The sequence below is a fragment of the Rutilus rutilus genome, assembly GCF_951802725.1.
Source record: "Rutilus rutilus genome assembly, chromosome: 6".
Lineage (NCBI taxonomy): Eukaryota > Metazoa > Chordata > Actinopteri > Cypriniformes > Leuciscidae > Rutilus > Rutilus rutilus.
The window spans coordinates 21,877,693-21,893,407 of NC_140214.1; the positions used below are offsets into that span (position 1 = coordinate 21,877,693).

At 37.7% G+C, this 15,715-nt stretch overlaps 1 protein-coding gene across 1 annotated transcript in view; it reads right to left on the bottom strand.

The window, feature by feature from the left end:
- tnika (TRAF2 and NCK interacting kinase a) overlaps positions 1-5,772 on the bottom strand; it is an 85,732-nt gene extending 79,960 nt beyond the window's left edge. The window contains 1 exon segment of the mRNA XM_084412158.1: positions 5,578-5,772. Coding sequence (XP_084268284.1) covers positions 5,578-5,634 — 57 coding nt within the window. The 5' untranslated portion in view covers positions 5,635-5,772.
- Between the last annotated feature and the right edge of the window lie 9,943 nt (positions 5,773-15,715).

Sequence of the window (15,715 nt, forward strand, 5' to 3'; positions counted from 1 at the left end):
ACTTTTACTGAAGTAATATTGTATTAAGGTATCAGTACTTTTACTTAAGTACTTGATTTGTGTACTTCTACCACCACTGCTTTTAAGTGCATTTAAAATATAAACAATCTGATTGGAAAACTCCCTAATAAACCACACATTACTAATCTACAAACATTTGCCAATGACAGCACATTAACACACACAAGAGACGGTCACATTTTCTTAAACCATGTAAGGAAATCTATGAGACAATGACCACTTAACAGTCAACAAGTGATGTATACTTCAATATGTCTGATATCAACATGCAGTGGCACATATCTTAAGAAGCATATCCAATACAGTTAATAGGAGCTAGACTAAAACGAGATAAATGAGTATTCTGACTAAAACGGCACATTTGCACAAATTAAAATACAACAGTTGCAACAACTGAATGATGTAGTAAGTGACATGCACAGGAACACAATCAGTCACAGTAGACACAATTGAGACTCATGTGACCAGATGTAAACAAAGAGTCTCTTGCAATCATCTGAGATTAATCTTAATTCAAGGTGTAAATAGGCCAGATGCAAACAGATGTGCCAGTCTATTAAACATACAATAAAAAGGTTATACATCTAGCTAATTGAAACTAAATGAAAGCGTACATTTGCTCTTGTGTAAAGACAGGAAATGGGTCAGCGGACGTCTGCTGGAGGGCAGAGTGGCGGAGAGATGGAGGATGGGAGGGGAGATTCAGAACAGCTAACACTGCAGGGCACGGGCTAACTGCACACACAAAAACCCCAAAACCCACAAGCACTTTCAACTACAGCACTAGAGTCCCGGGCAAGGGGTGAGACGGCTCTCCGCACCCCACAGTTTAAGTGTCTCGATGTGGCTTTGCAAGAACTGGGAGTTCAGCCCATCATCAGAAACTACACTTTATTTTCTTGGTACGCCACGTACATAAAAAAAATAATGTTGTACAAGACATCCTCAGGCTGAATGGCATAGAATGGAATGCAGCTGGAGTGCCAGGGTGTGACAGAAAGTGACTAACAACAAAAACAACAGAGGCACTTAAAAAATAAAAATAAAAAAATAAATAAAAAACACACACACACAACCACCCAGACCCCATACTGTCTTCTGTCACTGCTGCTCTTTGAGGAGCACAGGTATGATCTAGACCTCTCTCCCACACTTTTGCACATGGAGATCAGTGTACGGAAGTCAGTTGAGGACGAAGCAGATGGTGCACCACCTGGCCCTTACAGTGCTGGGCCCAGCACTATTCCTTCAACCCACTGAGCTGCTGAATGAAGGGAACGCACAAAGACTAACTGCGAGGATGTGTGAATGAAAGCAGGATCTTAAGACCTAACTCCAAGCCATAAAAAAAAAAAAAAAAAATCCCAGTATGCGTCATAGATCCATTCAAGCAGTTTCATCATAAATGTGTCTGTGACATTTAAGAGTGTCCACTATAAAGACCAGGAAAAAATATTTATATAGGCTAGGTTATATAAAAAAAATAAAAAAAAAACAGATGGCAATTGAAATGTACTTTGTGTGTTATGTAGGTTTAATATGTTATTGAATTTCAAGTGAACACCTGAGAGTGTACACGTCTTAGCCTAATCATCATTTTCCTTTTTAAACACACTGCCCTTCAAAAATTTGGGGTTGGTGATTTAATGTTTTTAAAAGATTTAGATCAACAATCCAGAAAAATAGTCATATACTATTAAAATTTATAATAACGGTTTTCCATTTTAACACATTTTTAAATTAAATGTATTCCTGTGATGGCAAAACTGAATTTTCAGCATCATTACTTCAGTGTCATACTTTTTTTCAGCAAAAATGCATGTTGGTCACACCACATGACTTTTTTTATTTATGAAAATGTAAACTTTTCTTCATTATCAAATTGTTTACTCTTTAACCCTCCCCCCGTTATTAAAATAACAGATTAGCATCATGTCATTTAGCCTACCCATTTCCTATTTAAAATAACTTAACCTTGAGTCTTGATACGCCTGACTGAACAGAACCTCTTTCTAAACCCACAGGCCTGTCAAACCCATGATAAAATAAACCTCGTCTGCATCGAGAAAAACACTACCTCATTAATTTTGGGTGAACGAAGGTTATTCTGGTGACCTGCATCAAAACCAAGCCTAATAACACAGGCGCCGTGCGGTACATGACCTCTTCGACAAACCAAGGTCCTCGCTACTTGTGTTTGGAGCTAAAAATGGCCAAACAACAAACAGAAAGGGCACGGATCTCATTTCAAGGTTTGTGGTCAGAGCACAGAAGCTCATTTTCAGATGTCGTCCCTCAGGACTAGGTGAGGCTGACCAGGTGATGCCAAACATCGCTCCCATGTATGTGGGACACAGACCTCCTCTTCTGTGCCAGAGAGAGTGTTTATGAATGGCCCATCTGAGCATGTGCTGCACTGAAATGTTTCCCCACTACTGCACGTCAGCGCTCTGCTTCTGGGTGACCTATTTCCCTTCTAGCTCAAAAACAACATGCGAAAGCACACTCAACGGACTGTATTTAAATGAACGGGAAGATAAAAGCAAAGGATTGATTTCCAGATGCAAGTCTGATATTTTATAAACAAACATCTAATGAGGGTTCTGGACAGACAGCAAAAATAAGGTTGCATCAGAAACCGAATGTCTGTTTCGTCTAAACCGAGACAAAGCATCAGGCGTGTTTTTAAAAACAATCTGCATTTGCTCTGCCGATGGAAAGTGACAGTCAGGAAGTGACGTGAGTGGCCTTTAAAACTCAATTCTTCCATAGGATGGTGTGAAAAGCGAGGAACTACATATCACCTTGCCTCAGTGAAGGGCAGACTGTAGGGCTAGTATAAAACAGAGATTAACACTTAATCCCATTCAGAATGTGAGCGACATCTGGGGCGCCATGTGATTTGTAGTGTCAATGCATGGATGTGCAAACAGATCCATGTGTGAGAAGGCAGTGAAGGTGCAGCTAATGCACCAGACACAATGGATGTCCAAATCAAAAGCACTCAAATGGCTATCTGCAGTCATCTTTCCATCCCACGCGCTACTTAGCCTCACGAGCAGAGAAATGAGAGCACTTCACGGGCATCCCTTTAGCTCATTAGATCCTACAGCACACAGGGTAATTGGTTTATGACTGCTGTGAAACTGTGCCTCACCATATGGGCATCTTTAAACTGCCCAACGACTTTTATCTTGTCCAATTTACTTGTCAGATGCATTCGTCATGAAACATATACAGTACATATTTTCACACTTAGGGGCTGTTTACACGACACCGTTTTCAACTAATGGCAGTACATTTACAAGATATTAGCGTTTTGGGGGCCTGAAAATATAAACTTTTCAAAACAGGATTTATAGTGTAAGTTATTATTATTATTTTTTTAAGGAAGCGGTATCGTCTTTGTATAAACTACAAAAAAAAAAACGCAAATTTGTGGGGAAAAAAAGTGATTTAATGTACATGTTCAGTCTATAGACCTTATGTAGCCCCGCCCCTTTTCAGCGCTGCGCTCGTTGTCTTTTGACTTCCGGTCTGTATTTTCGCAGCGATTTTGCGTTTATTAATGAACGGCTCATTTTAAAATCTTCCCGGTTGACTGACATTTGTTAAGTCATCTGCTTTAAACATTACAGTCCTCATGATAACTTTCGTTAACTTTACATTAAGTAAACCCACTTCAAAAGCTAATTACTCCTGGACAGCAGCGCCATGGAAATATACAGAGCGACCGCAAAAACGGAAGTTCAAAGACAATATTCTAAAGATGGCGGCGCCCTCGTTTCTCTGGCGCATAAGGTCTATAGGCGTGTAACATTTCTTTACATAGAAACACTGCCAACTACTGGCCTGGCATGCATAATACAGCATTTTTTGTCGTTTTCGCGGATCCGTGTGAACGGGGGTTGTTTTATCAATGGTGTCGTCTGTACGCAAAGAAATGCATAGGAAGAACTTTTCTGATTTTAGTACATGGTTGTTGTGTACCCTTAATTGTATGAATTTAGCAGACGTGTATAACTAGGCTAACTAATAAGAATGACAGTGCATTTACCTTTAACCAAAACCCATGATCTAAAGATGTGTTGGTGGCATGTTGAACCAGCTGAGCTACAGGACAACGCACATATACGCACTCACACCAATTAGACAGACTGACACAGTTTTTATAATCCGAGGAGAGACACATAAAACCGGAGCCTTGTTAAGAAGTAACCCAGTTTATCCACTCAGAAGTCGCAGGAAAACATGCTGGGAGTAATTTGGTGGCATTACGAAGGATTTGAGCATTTATCAAGCCATGCATATGGCACACAGTTTCCCGTCTGGACACAGATAGATCCTACAACAGCACACAGCAAGTTCAATTTTGTTTCCATTGAATGAAAAGTGGAATAAAAGATATGAGTAAATGATGTGCTACTGGTTGAGATCTATAACTTATATTACTAAATTGTACTATTATTAAATACAATTGCTCTGCTGTGATGAATGCGTTTTCAATTTCTGAACCAGAATTAAATCGCTTGTGATGTTTTTTGTGAGGTAAATTAAAGGTGTCTTGGTAGTGTAGCAGTCCAAAAAAAAAAAAAAAAACTGAAGCATTGAAATTTTTTTTTAAAAATATGACTCATACTTGAAAATGTCTCAAAGTCAGTATGCCATATCCAACATGCAGGAAGCCATTTTGTTGTCATGTGACAAGAATTTGGACCTTTTTATGAGAACACAATGTTGTATTCAGGTCAAATGGCTTATTTAAAATAAAATCTACAAAACCTCACCCCCCCCCCCCCACCCCCCCCCCCCCCCCAAAAAACTTGATGTGCATGGCTCAAATTTATATTGATTTTTTTTTTAAAGTGTGTTTAAAAAGTTTTTGGAAAATGATCACTAAGCTTTAGCCATATTGTGCTGTGTGTATTCAATGTGCAGAGAAAATAACTAGTAGGCTACTGATGACTGCAAAAAAAATTGATTCAAAATATAATAAATCAGCATAGCCACAACAAGCACTGCATGTTTAATAACTCGGCGTTTTGAACTAGACTTCTAGAAAAAAAAATCCCTTTTCCTCATCTCGGATATTCTTATTAATCATTGATTCATAAAAGTCCTGATAAAACAAATCGGAGAACCAGGCATGCGAATAGGCTACTTTAATAGGACTGACTAGTACAACATGTAGCCTACACAAACAATGCCAAATAAACGCCTGTATGTAGGCTTCCTTAGACTGCGATATCATGATCATCGGAATGTTATTTTATCAACCGGATCAGTTCGTTGACATTTTCTTCAGTAATCTGTAATAAGTTTCACAAAACAGTTATTTGATCTGATAAATCCAGCAGTCGATCACATAATGACTCCTTACCGACTGAACAAGAAACGAAAATCGCTTCTGGTCGGAATTAAAACGCCTTGTTGCTGTTCGTTAAGCCGTTATTTTCCATTTCTACTATTGTAGTGATTGTTGCACCTGCCATTACGGCGCAACTGCAACACCAAAACACATCAATGAGCATCTTCAGTGAAGGACACATAACTTACCCTTAACGCAGAGAGGTCTATTTCATCCAGACTCCGAGCCGGAGAATCGCTCGCCATATTAAAGACGAAAGAAAACCGGAATTACACGGAGAAACAAAGAAATGTTGTTGAATAGATCTCAGACAGCCGTCCGCTGATCTCCTACAGCAGCGCGTGCAAATCTCGTCTCGCTGATCGCTCGTGCTTTTGTACAATCCGTCTTTTAACAGTGGATTCCACCGACGCTTTCGCTAGACCTCAGTTAGATTTTACCCCAGCAAACAGAAACATCTCGTGCTCTGAGGACAGCATGTTTTTCAGGAGCTACACATCTTTCAGTCTCTAACACTGTCGCCGAAATCTCAATGCTGCTTGTCTTGAGAGTAGCATCAATCAGATATGTGGGAGTGGTTGAGAGAAGGGGCGGGGTCAGCGTCACTAGCACCGCCCATTTATTGCTTCCACTGTAAAGTCCATCCTGCTGCAAGGAACCCTCAAACATTCCTTTCAAATGTCACTTCTATGGAAGGAACCCCATCATTTCCTTATAATACATTTTATTGTGCCCGTTATTCTTATAAAATGGTCACTTTAGAGCCCACTACTACTAACTACTTAAATGATTAAAATATTAAAATCAGTGAACGCTTCTGTTATCTTGAGCTTGTGAGGTTTTAAAGTGCACTGAAAGACAATAGTTTACTACGTAAATAAAATGTAAACCTGTATGATCGTGTTGTATATGGTTCATTGCTTTAAAGATGACTTTTTGGCAACAATTGATTGGTTTGCAGCATTAAAGCTCCTTTACAAGAATAAACCGGGTTAAATGCTGCAGGCCTATACTGTAAATGAAGCAAACTGAATACTTTCTCAGGAACACACTAGTGTCATAGCTCTTACACTGCCCTATAAGCAATCTTTTGTGGTTCTTCTTTGGAACTCTAAAAATAATTGAAAAGCATGTTTACCTGTCAGATTTGGCTGAGCACCAAATCTGATATTGCTTCAAGGCAGGGCTGTACGTTAACTTTTTTCCACATAGCACTAGTGCTATAGTCCTACAGATGATAAAAGTTTTGTAGCACAGGCCAAACAGTTAATACAAACAGTAGCACAAGTAGAGGGGTGGGCGATACGGCAAAAATATCATATCACGATTGTTTTCAGGAAAATCACAATTCATGATTTTATCACGATTCTTTTTCATGTTGGTTTTACTATTTTGCAAGTGACTGAGCAAGACAGCCAAACTAATTTTCCAATTTTAAAAACAAAGCCTTACAAGGTTGCAAAATATATAATAAAAAAGAATGGCAGATAAAAAAATCTTTATGTCATTATATTTTATCTTTGTTAAAGAACAAAGATTCACAACATAATATACAAATGAAATAAACAGTGTTTTATTTATTTTTCAGCTACAGGAGATGTATTTAACAGTAGCATTCAAGAAAGAAATGTAATGAACAATTATAAAAATAAAACGCTATATACACTTCACTGTATAAATTATACACTGATTCTCATTAAAGCTACTGTATTAAAGTTCTTCAGTCAAGAGTAGTGAGTGATTTTCTCTTTTGTTGTTTTATTAACATTAAAGGGATAGTTCACCTAAAAATTATGTCATCATTTACTCACTCTCAAGTTGTTTTAAACCTGATGTTTATGTTGAACATAAAAGGTTTTTTTCGTACTATGGAAGTCATTGGGGACCAGCAACTGTTAATACCCACATTCTTCAAAATATCTTCTTTTGAGTTAAGCACAAGAAAGAAATTAATACTGGCTTGGAACAACATGAGAGTGAGTAAATCATGACAAATTATTTTGGGGTGAACTATCCCTTTAAGGACAAGCGACAAGCGCCAGAACTGTAGCTGATAGAATGTGCCCTGTGGGCACGATACTACCACATTTCCTTAAAAAGCAGATCGTGGAGACATTAAATCATCCACGATCAAAAATCGTGATATCGCAAAAGCACAAGTATAAAACGACTGTTATCATGTATGAAAACAAACAAGTAGCGGAGTTTACAAAATGGTATCGCACGCGTGCTACAGTGGTAGGCTACATTTATTCATCGCACAGACCAATCTTTTCGTAGCACGTGTCGCACTGTAGGGGGGAGCGGGGCACAAAGTAACGCTTTTTGAAATTCTCAGTTTGTGTAAATCTACTTATTTTTATTTTTCCCCACATTAATTTCACACATGTCTAGTACAATTATGTGGTTTTGTTTTATTAATACAGTATACAGCCTACTTTTTTCTTGATATACCCCAAAAGAATGGAAGTGAAATGTGACAACATGCCCCACAGGTGGGGTACATTGTAACATGTGAGGGGCACATTGTAACATGACCATATGACAGCTTAAAATGTTATCTGATCTAATAAAAAAAATATACAAGACAAACTAAAATATTTTCTCAATAAAATACAATTATTAACTTTTTCATATAAAATAATGACATTTTTTAATAATTAAATATAAACTAATTTTTGAATTTTGACTACGAACACAGGAAAACACAGCTATACAACATAGTTCAAAACAAATAAATAATTAGTAATTTCTGAACATTGACTCTCAGTCTTTATTCACCATTTTCTCATGTTTTCTCAATATAATTAATAAAAGTATAGAATATAATAGCATATTTCTAATAGGGGCACATTGTAATGCAGTGTGACAACATGTCCCACCTGCACAACTGGGATTTAAACCCGGCTAGTGTCTTCTGCTGGTTTGCGAAGTATTAAAGAACTATCTCAACTGTTAAATAACATATTGGAGATTGAAATAATATCAGATTTGTCTAATTTTAAATAAACACAAAAAATAGAGATGAAAAAATTAACTTAAGAAATGAACTTTTGCTATGGTTTAATAAATGTCTATGGATATCTTCCAAAAAAATAATAATTTTGGTGCAATTTTTTCTCTATATAGTGTTGATATGGCAACTAGTAAATACACCAAGTTTCGTCATGCTAGCATGTGTGGAAGTATTTACAGTAAAACAAGTGTGTTACAATTAGCCCCGTGTTACGTTGTGTCCCACGCTCCCATACCCTACAGCCCTGCTTCAAGGCACTTCCAGTTTATCACAACAACAGTTTCCAAGCCATGCAAGGTATGAATGAGATATAATAAGCAGTCTTAACGATGATAACCTCTGCTTTTGATGTTTGGAACTGTGGTGTTATACAACTCTTTATTTTCCAGCATAAACATGTAAAAAAAATATTTCATTTTCTTTTGAAGTAGTGTAACAATAAACCAATTCCATTAAACCCTCCCCATATATGTGTCTGATCCTAAGTTTTATATAAATTATGCAGTATATGCTTTTCTCATATAATGTAAAAAAAATAATAGCCTAGTAAAGCATTACACTCCTAATAATACAGGTCGATTTCTCTCATTTTAATCTATTTTTGTTTCTATTTAATGGAATACTTAATAAGCTCATCCCATTACCCTCATTTTCACCTGAAATACTGCAGTCTGACACAACCACCCTGTAATTCAGCCGAACGTTTGTGTTTCCTTGGAAACTTGATATGGCCCATATAATTGTTTAATCACTTCTCAGGAACACAACTTCCTCCTTCAACAGTGCACGTGTTGTTTTTTTTTTTTTTGGTTTCACTTTCCTCTTTTATGTCTATCAAGAGATAAATCACGTTTATTTTTGCCTGAAATTAGAGGGTCTGTCGGTCAGATAAATAAGTTTCACTATACTGCTGATGAACAGTGTGTTTAGACTTGTTGCTACAGCATGACTGGCTTTAAAGGATTAGTTCACCTCAAAATGAAAATTTCCTGATAATTTACTCACCCCAATGCCATCCAAGATGTTCATGTCTTTCTTTCTTCAGTGGAAAAGAAATGAAGTTTTTCGAGGAAAACATCAGGATTTTTCTCCATACAATGGACTTTTATGGTCACCAAATTGTTGAAGTCAATAGTCACGTCATCTATCTAAGTTATTTGTCTGTGTACTCCGGTTCAAAAAGGTAGGGAAGGGCGAAAAATTCCATCAAATTTTTTTCCTCCAACTTAAAAATCGTCCGACATCTTTGTTTTAATTTATTATTATTATTATTGTTATTTTTTTCGTGACCTTTCCAACATGATGACGTAATACGTGGCGCATCTCAGAGAGACGGGCATTTGTGGTTAAAAAAATATATATATATATATAAAAAAAATTTTTTTTTGAAAATGACAGATTGTTTCGCTATATAAAAGCCTTATTTCTCGACTGGGATCGTGCAGAGCCCTTTGAAGCACTTCAAAGCCCTTTGAAACTGCATTGATTTGGACTTCAACAATTTGGTGACCGTTGAAGTCCTTTGTATGGAGAAAAATCCTGAAATGTTTTCCTCAAAAACCTTCATTTCTTTTCCACTGAAGAAAGAAAGACATGTAAATCTTGGATGGCATTGGGGTGAGTAAATTATCAGGAAATCTTCATGTTGAGGTGAACTAATCCTTTAAGATGTTGCTTAACACCACTAATAAACTGATAAAAACTAATTATTTTATCAATGATTAGCGGTTATTATTGGTGTACTGGTCTTTGGTGATTAAACACAACATTTGTGAGTTAACATATCTTGTATTACTTGAGAAGATCACATAAAATACAGAGCACTCTTCTCCACTGACGCTTGTTTGAAGAGGCAGATCCTGAATTCAGCTCCTCTGGAGTTTCTCTAATAAATCTGTATTAAAATTCCATGGATTCCTTTTGTTATTACCTATTCAAAACAGCTGCTCGGCAACAACTGGACACATGCAAGGCTCTTCAAGTGGGTGTTTCAAGGTTAAAGGTCACTGTTTGCTTTAAATGTCAGTAGTGCTAACCATGAGAGTCCCTCACTGTGTTTTGATCATTTTTACTTTTTGAGTACCCCCTTTTTGTATTTATCTCTTTTTAATGCCTTCAGTTTAGAGTTAAACAGGCAGAATTCAGAGCACCAAATGACATATTTAGCCATTTGTATAGGTGCTTTAATCCAAATTGTCTCACAAAGAGCAATACTACAACAAAAGCAATTCATTTATTTGCAGGTCTACCATGCTTGGGCCAAATAGCCAATGAGAGCAACTAGGGTTGATTCCCCGGGCCATCGCCCCCTAATGGCTGCATGCTGTAGGTGACATAAAAGGGCAGATTTTAGACACGTCAAACTTTCTTTGCTATGTTAACCCTAATGAGTCATGTAAATTGCCTTCCTGGGCAATGTGTTTTGTCTAAAAACTTTTATCTGAATGTGTATCTGAAGGAAGTACAAAAGCTAGGATATTCTTGGGGGTTACTGCCCCAGAGGTGCTTCTTCAGTAATTAACTTTCCATGTTTACCAGAATCAACAGACCAGTTTGTCTTTTGCTATTTTGCTATAATGTTCAAAGGCTGTTACAGAATAAAAATAACTTAGGAGTCTGCTAAATAGGAATCAAGTGTAAATAGAAAGAGTATTTGGTCAGTCAACGGACAACAATAAAGCCTTTCAGCTCTACGTGACGGAGTGAAAGAGCTTTGTACGACCAAATGTGCATAATCCTTTAGCCAGCAATACACAAAAAAAATAAAAAAAACATACAATGTGTGCACTGATGACACAGAAGAGTGATTTGTGCTGGTCTGAGAAGAAAGAGATTCCATATAAAAGTCTGAAGCATGAGTCTTTTCAACGCATCAGCTCAACTCAAAGCTTGATTCAGTGCAGTGTTGCCATGTCCACTTATTATACAACAAGCGACTTTGGCCTTGTTTTGTTCATGAAGTCACAGGTTGCTACTTTTTGGGCTCATTTACATTGTACAGTCACGCATTTGTGCACAACAAAGTATGACCAACAGCAGTTGTCAAATATGGTCACTTGTTCAAGCAAACTACATTATGTAGATGTCGGAATAATATATATTTATGTAAAAAATAGAAAACAGGCCTATTTTTTATTTAATAAAATGTTTTTAATAGAACTATTTTTAATATATATATATATATATATATATATATATATATATATATATATATATATATATATAGAGAGAGAGAGAGAGAGAGAGAGAGAGAGAGAGATTATTTAACCCCTTAAGTGTCAGTTGCCCATATATATTTAGAACAATATTATCTTAGTAAAAACCTAAAGTAATATTGACAAACTATATATCATTTGAAAGCTTACAATCTAAGTTTTCATATTTGGTGGCTGTTTTTTTAAATGAATTAAAGAGGAGCAGTAATTTATCAATTTGCAATAAGAATATTTCATATTCATTAGGCATGTTTAGGCCTTTATTTTGAAATAGAAATAAACATGAAAAATCATGAAAGATTGGTAGAAACCTCAGTTTGTTTTCATGCCAAGAGTTCAAAAGATAACACTAATTAAATTTTATAAGAAAAAAAGGTCTGAAAATGTTTAGAATATAAAGAAAAATATTATGGATTCTCGATTTGTGATGCGGCAGCGAGCTACAACGCACATACACTCACCTAAAGGATTATTAGGAACACCTGTTCAATTTCTCATTAATGCAATTATCTAATCAACCAATCACATGGCAGTTGCTTCAATGCATTTAGGGGTGTGGTCCTGGTCAAGACAATCTCCTGAACTCCAAACTGAATGTCAGAATGGGAAAGAAAGGTGATTTAAGCAATTTTGAGCGTGGCATGGTTGTTGGTGCCAGACGGGCCGGTCTGAGTATTTCACAATCTGCTCAGTTACTGGGATTTTCACGCACAACCATTTCTAGGGTTTACAAAGAATGGTGTGAAAAGGGAAAAACATCCAGTATGCGGCAGTCCTGTGGGCGAAAATGCCTTGTTGATGCTAGAGGTCAGAGGAGAATGGGCCGACTGATTCAAGCTGATAGAAGAGCAACTTTGACTGAAATAACCACTCGTTACAACCGAGGTATGCAGCAAAGCATTTGTGAAGCCACAACACGCACAACCTTGAGGCGGATGGGCTACAACAGCAGAAGACCCCACCGGGTACCACTCATCTCCACTACAAATAGGAAAAAGAGGCTACAATTTGCACGAGCTCAACAAAATTGGACAGTTGAGGACTGGAAAAATGTTGCCTGGTCTGATGAGTCTCGATTTCTGTTGAGACATTCAGATGGTAGAGTCAGAATTTGGCGTAAACAGAATGAGAACATGGACACCCATACTTAATTCACAACCCTGCTTAATTCAGACCGGCTTGCTTGTTTTCTTAGCAAGATCTGGCAACTATTATTGAAGGGCACCTTAGCACAGTTTCTCACATATTTTTTAATTTGTGACTAGTCCAAGCATGAGCAAGAGCTTTTATTATTTATTTATTTACTAAATTTGTCCCTTTACACCTTCAAACAATGCACACTCACAAGCTCAATCACTTTCCTTGGCAGAGCTGGATGATGAAATAATAAAATAGCGGAGACAGATTTGCCATATTCCCTTCTTTTTGTCTCACACATTGTGTGGTGCTCATGTGGAGCCATTACAACCATTAAGAGTTACACAAATTTCTAGCTGCAATGGCACACTGCAGTCAGCTTGTGTATTCAGCAGCGTCAGTATGCAGCACTTAGCTCTTGGCAGTGGGCCCTCAGGGACACATCTATAGGTGATATCTACCGTAGGCAGCATGTACAGCCCTGGAATCTGCTAAAGTCTTGATCTGTCCTTTCAGACTTGACAATTAAAAATCAAGCTGGTTTAGACTAGACTCTAACGATCGATTCCTGTCCATGAAGAGCCTGTTCAGATGAGATAGGTGGAGTTACTATAAAAAAACGTACATTAGCAGTTCTGTGGGGAGAGTGTATCTCTGCTTGTGGATAATGGCTGTACTTAAAACAATGTCGAGTATTTACAGAAGGCCTACACTGGCTGAATCTAAAAAAAAAGACCCCTAAACCCTTATTTACTATTCCCTACGTTAGTCCACTAATACTGTTCACTTGAAGGAGTGAATGAAAAGGAGTGAGCAAACTCGGACAGCCGTTGAGCGTACATCGTTTGTACACTCGTTATTGCAGTGCAATGTGGGATTGAATAAGTGCACTCATTAACGCCCACTATGGTTTCGGACACCACAACAAATGGCTGTCTCCTCAAATAACGCCCTATTTGAGGGTATAGGGGGCGATTTCAGATTCAGCCAGTGGTGGGCCGTCAGGGCCAGCAAAGCCTTCTCTGCTGGCCTAAACACTATCAGAATCACTGACTTGCGCTTTACTATATTTTTTCCATGAATGAGTATTAAATTATTCCCAATAGTCCATTCTCTTAATTTCATAGCTTTTCTCTTGGTTGCACTCGGTTGCGCTGCTTCCAGAAGTGTTTGTTTATGTTAGAGCTTTTATCCAATCATATTTCAGCCATCATGTGTTGCCAGGGTCAAAGAAATCTGCCTTGAGGTCTTCAGAATCAATACTGCAGGCGCCTCTAGCTTAAAATAAATGGCAATGAAACTGTTGCTTTAACCAATCAGATAATCAGTCAGATTTAATCAGCCAATCAGATTTCGATTTGACTGCACCAGGGCCAGCAGGCGAACAATAACGCTGGCATTTTCACGTCCTTTGATTGGATGGTCAGAGCGCGTAGCCGCGTACTATTTCTAGTAGTCAGAGCTAGAAACCCGCATCTGTTACAAACTGCATAAACTAAAATTCCTGTAGATTTATTAGTTTTTTCAACCCACAAATAAATGTTTCTCTTCATCCTCGACCCCCAGCAGTTTCAAACCTACCAAAAAAAAAAAAAAAAAATATGTACAATATGTAAGAATTGTTTATCAAAATATCCAAAAACCAATTGTGTTATATATTTCTTTCAATTGTGTACTTCCATGATCCTAAATGTTTCCAAGACTTTGTAAATTCAGAGAAATTCACAATTTTAAAAAGTGCCCGTCCCTGTTCACTTGTCGCCTGTCAATGATGTAATATCTGCGTTATCCCTGGTTTCCGCTTGCCATTGTAACCATGGCGGCAGACGTGGACAACTGCGTAGTGCGTAACGTCTAGTGGCACGCTGTTGTTGTTTCGTTCAAACATTATGGACCATGACAGGCAGACTTTGGGACAAAAGGAGAACTAAAACAAGGATCAATATCAGCGTGGAGTTTTCGAGATGCCGAGAGCTCCACGTCCGCGACTAACTTGGACTTGACAGAGCTTCACAAGTCACGACTTGACAGGGACGCCGCTCTTGCATGTACTTTATTAGACAGGTGAGCAAATGTATGTTATTCTAATGTTGATCTAGCTTACTGCTCATATAGCAAAGAAACTAACACATACTGTAGAACAACATTATAACTTTAAACACACTCAAATGCAGTTTAGTGTGATAGTGTAGACCAAGTGAAACAGCGCTGCGTTACCTCACAAGTTTAATTCGTCAAATAAACTGACCTGTAAGAGTAGTAATTCAGCACTTGTGGTAGTTCGGTAGAATTAAATGTCCTTATTCCTTTATATCCGCGGGACTCGAGTGTGGCGCTGATATCTGTCTCTTAATAGCAATCGCGACCTGCTTAATACCACAGTCATGTTAAACAACATGAATGTTTTCACTCATTCATAAACATTATTAGATCCATCAGCATGACGACAAGTCCCATCATTCCGCTTATCAGTGCGTCATCAACCTAAGCCTTTGTTATTGTAAGAGTTTAGCGACCCCTAGCGGGGGAAAAATTACATATTGTAGCTTTAACACAGTCACGGAACTCTATTCGATCTGTCCCGGGTAAAAACAGAACTGACTGCCATGTATGCCATGACTGATTTTGAAGGCAAAGTCCTGCTGATCTCATTGATTTCCTTCCAAAAAATCTGTGTGAGAGCATGAGGCAGCTGTACACATCGTCATGTTTTGCGGTCGGACATTCTCAGCCCTAAAGCGAATTAAAACTTATACCAGAAATACGACTTGACAGACTCGACTTTCAGCGAAAGAAAGGACTTATTGTTGGAACTGAACTGCACAGATAACTTGTTCAACAGAGTAGTTGCAGTCTTCTTGAGGAAATAAATGAGATTTTGTGTAAAAATAATCAGTAGTTTTGGTGAGTATAATGCTTTTTTTGTCCCTGTTTTTTCCGTGCTGAATATATGATTTT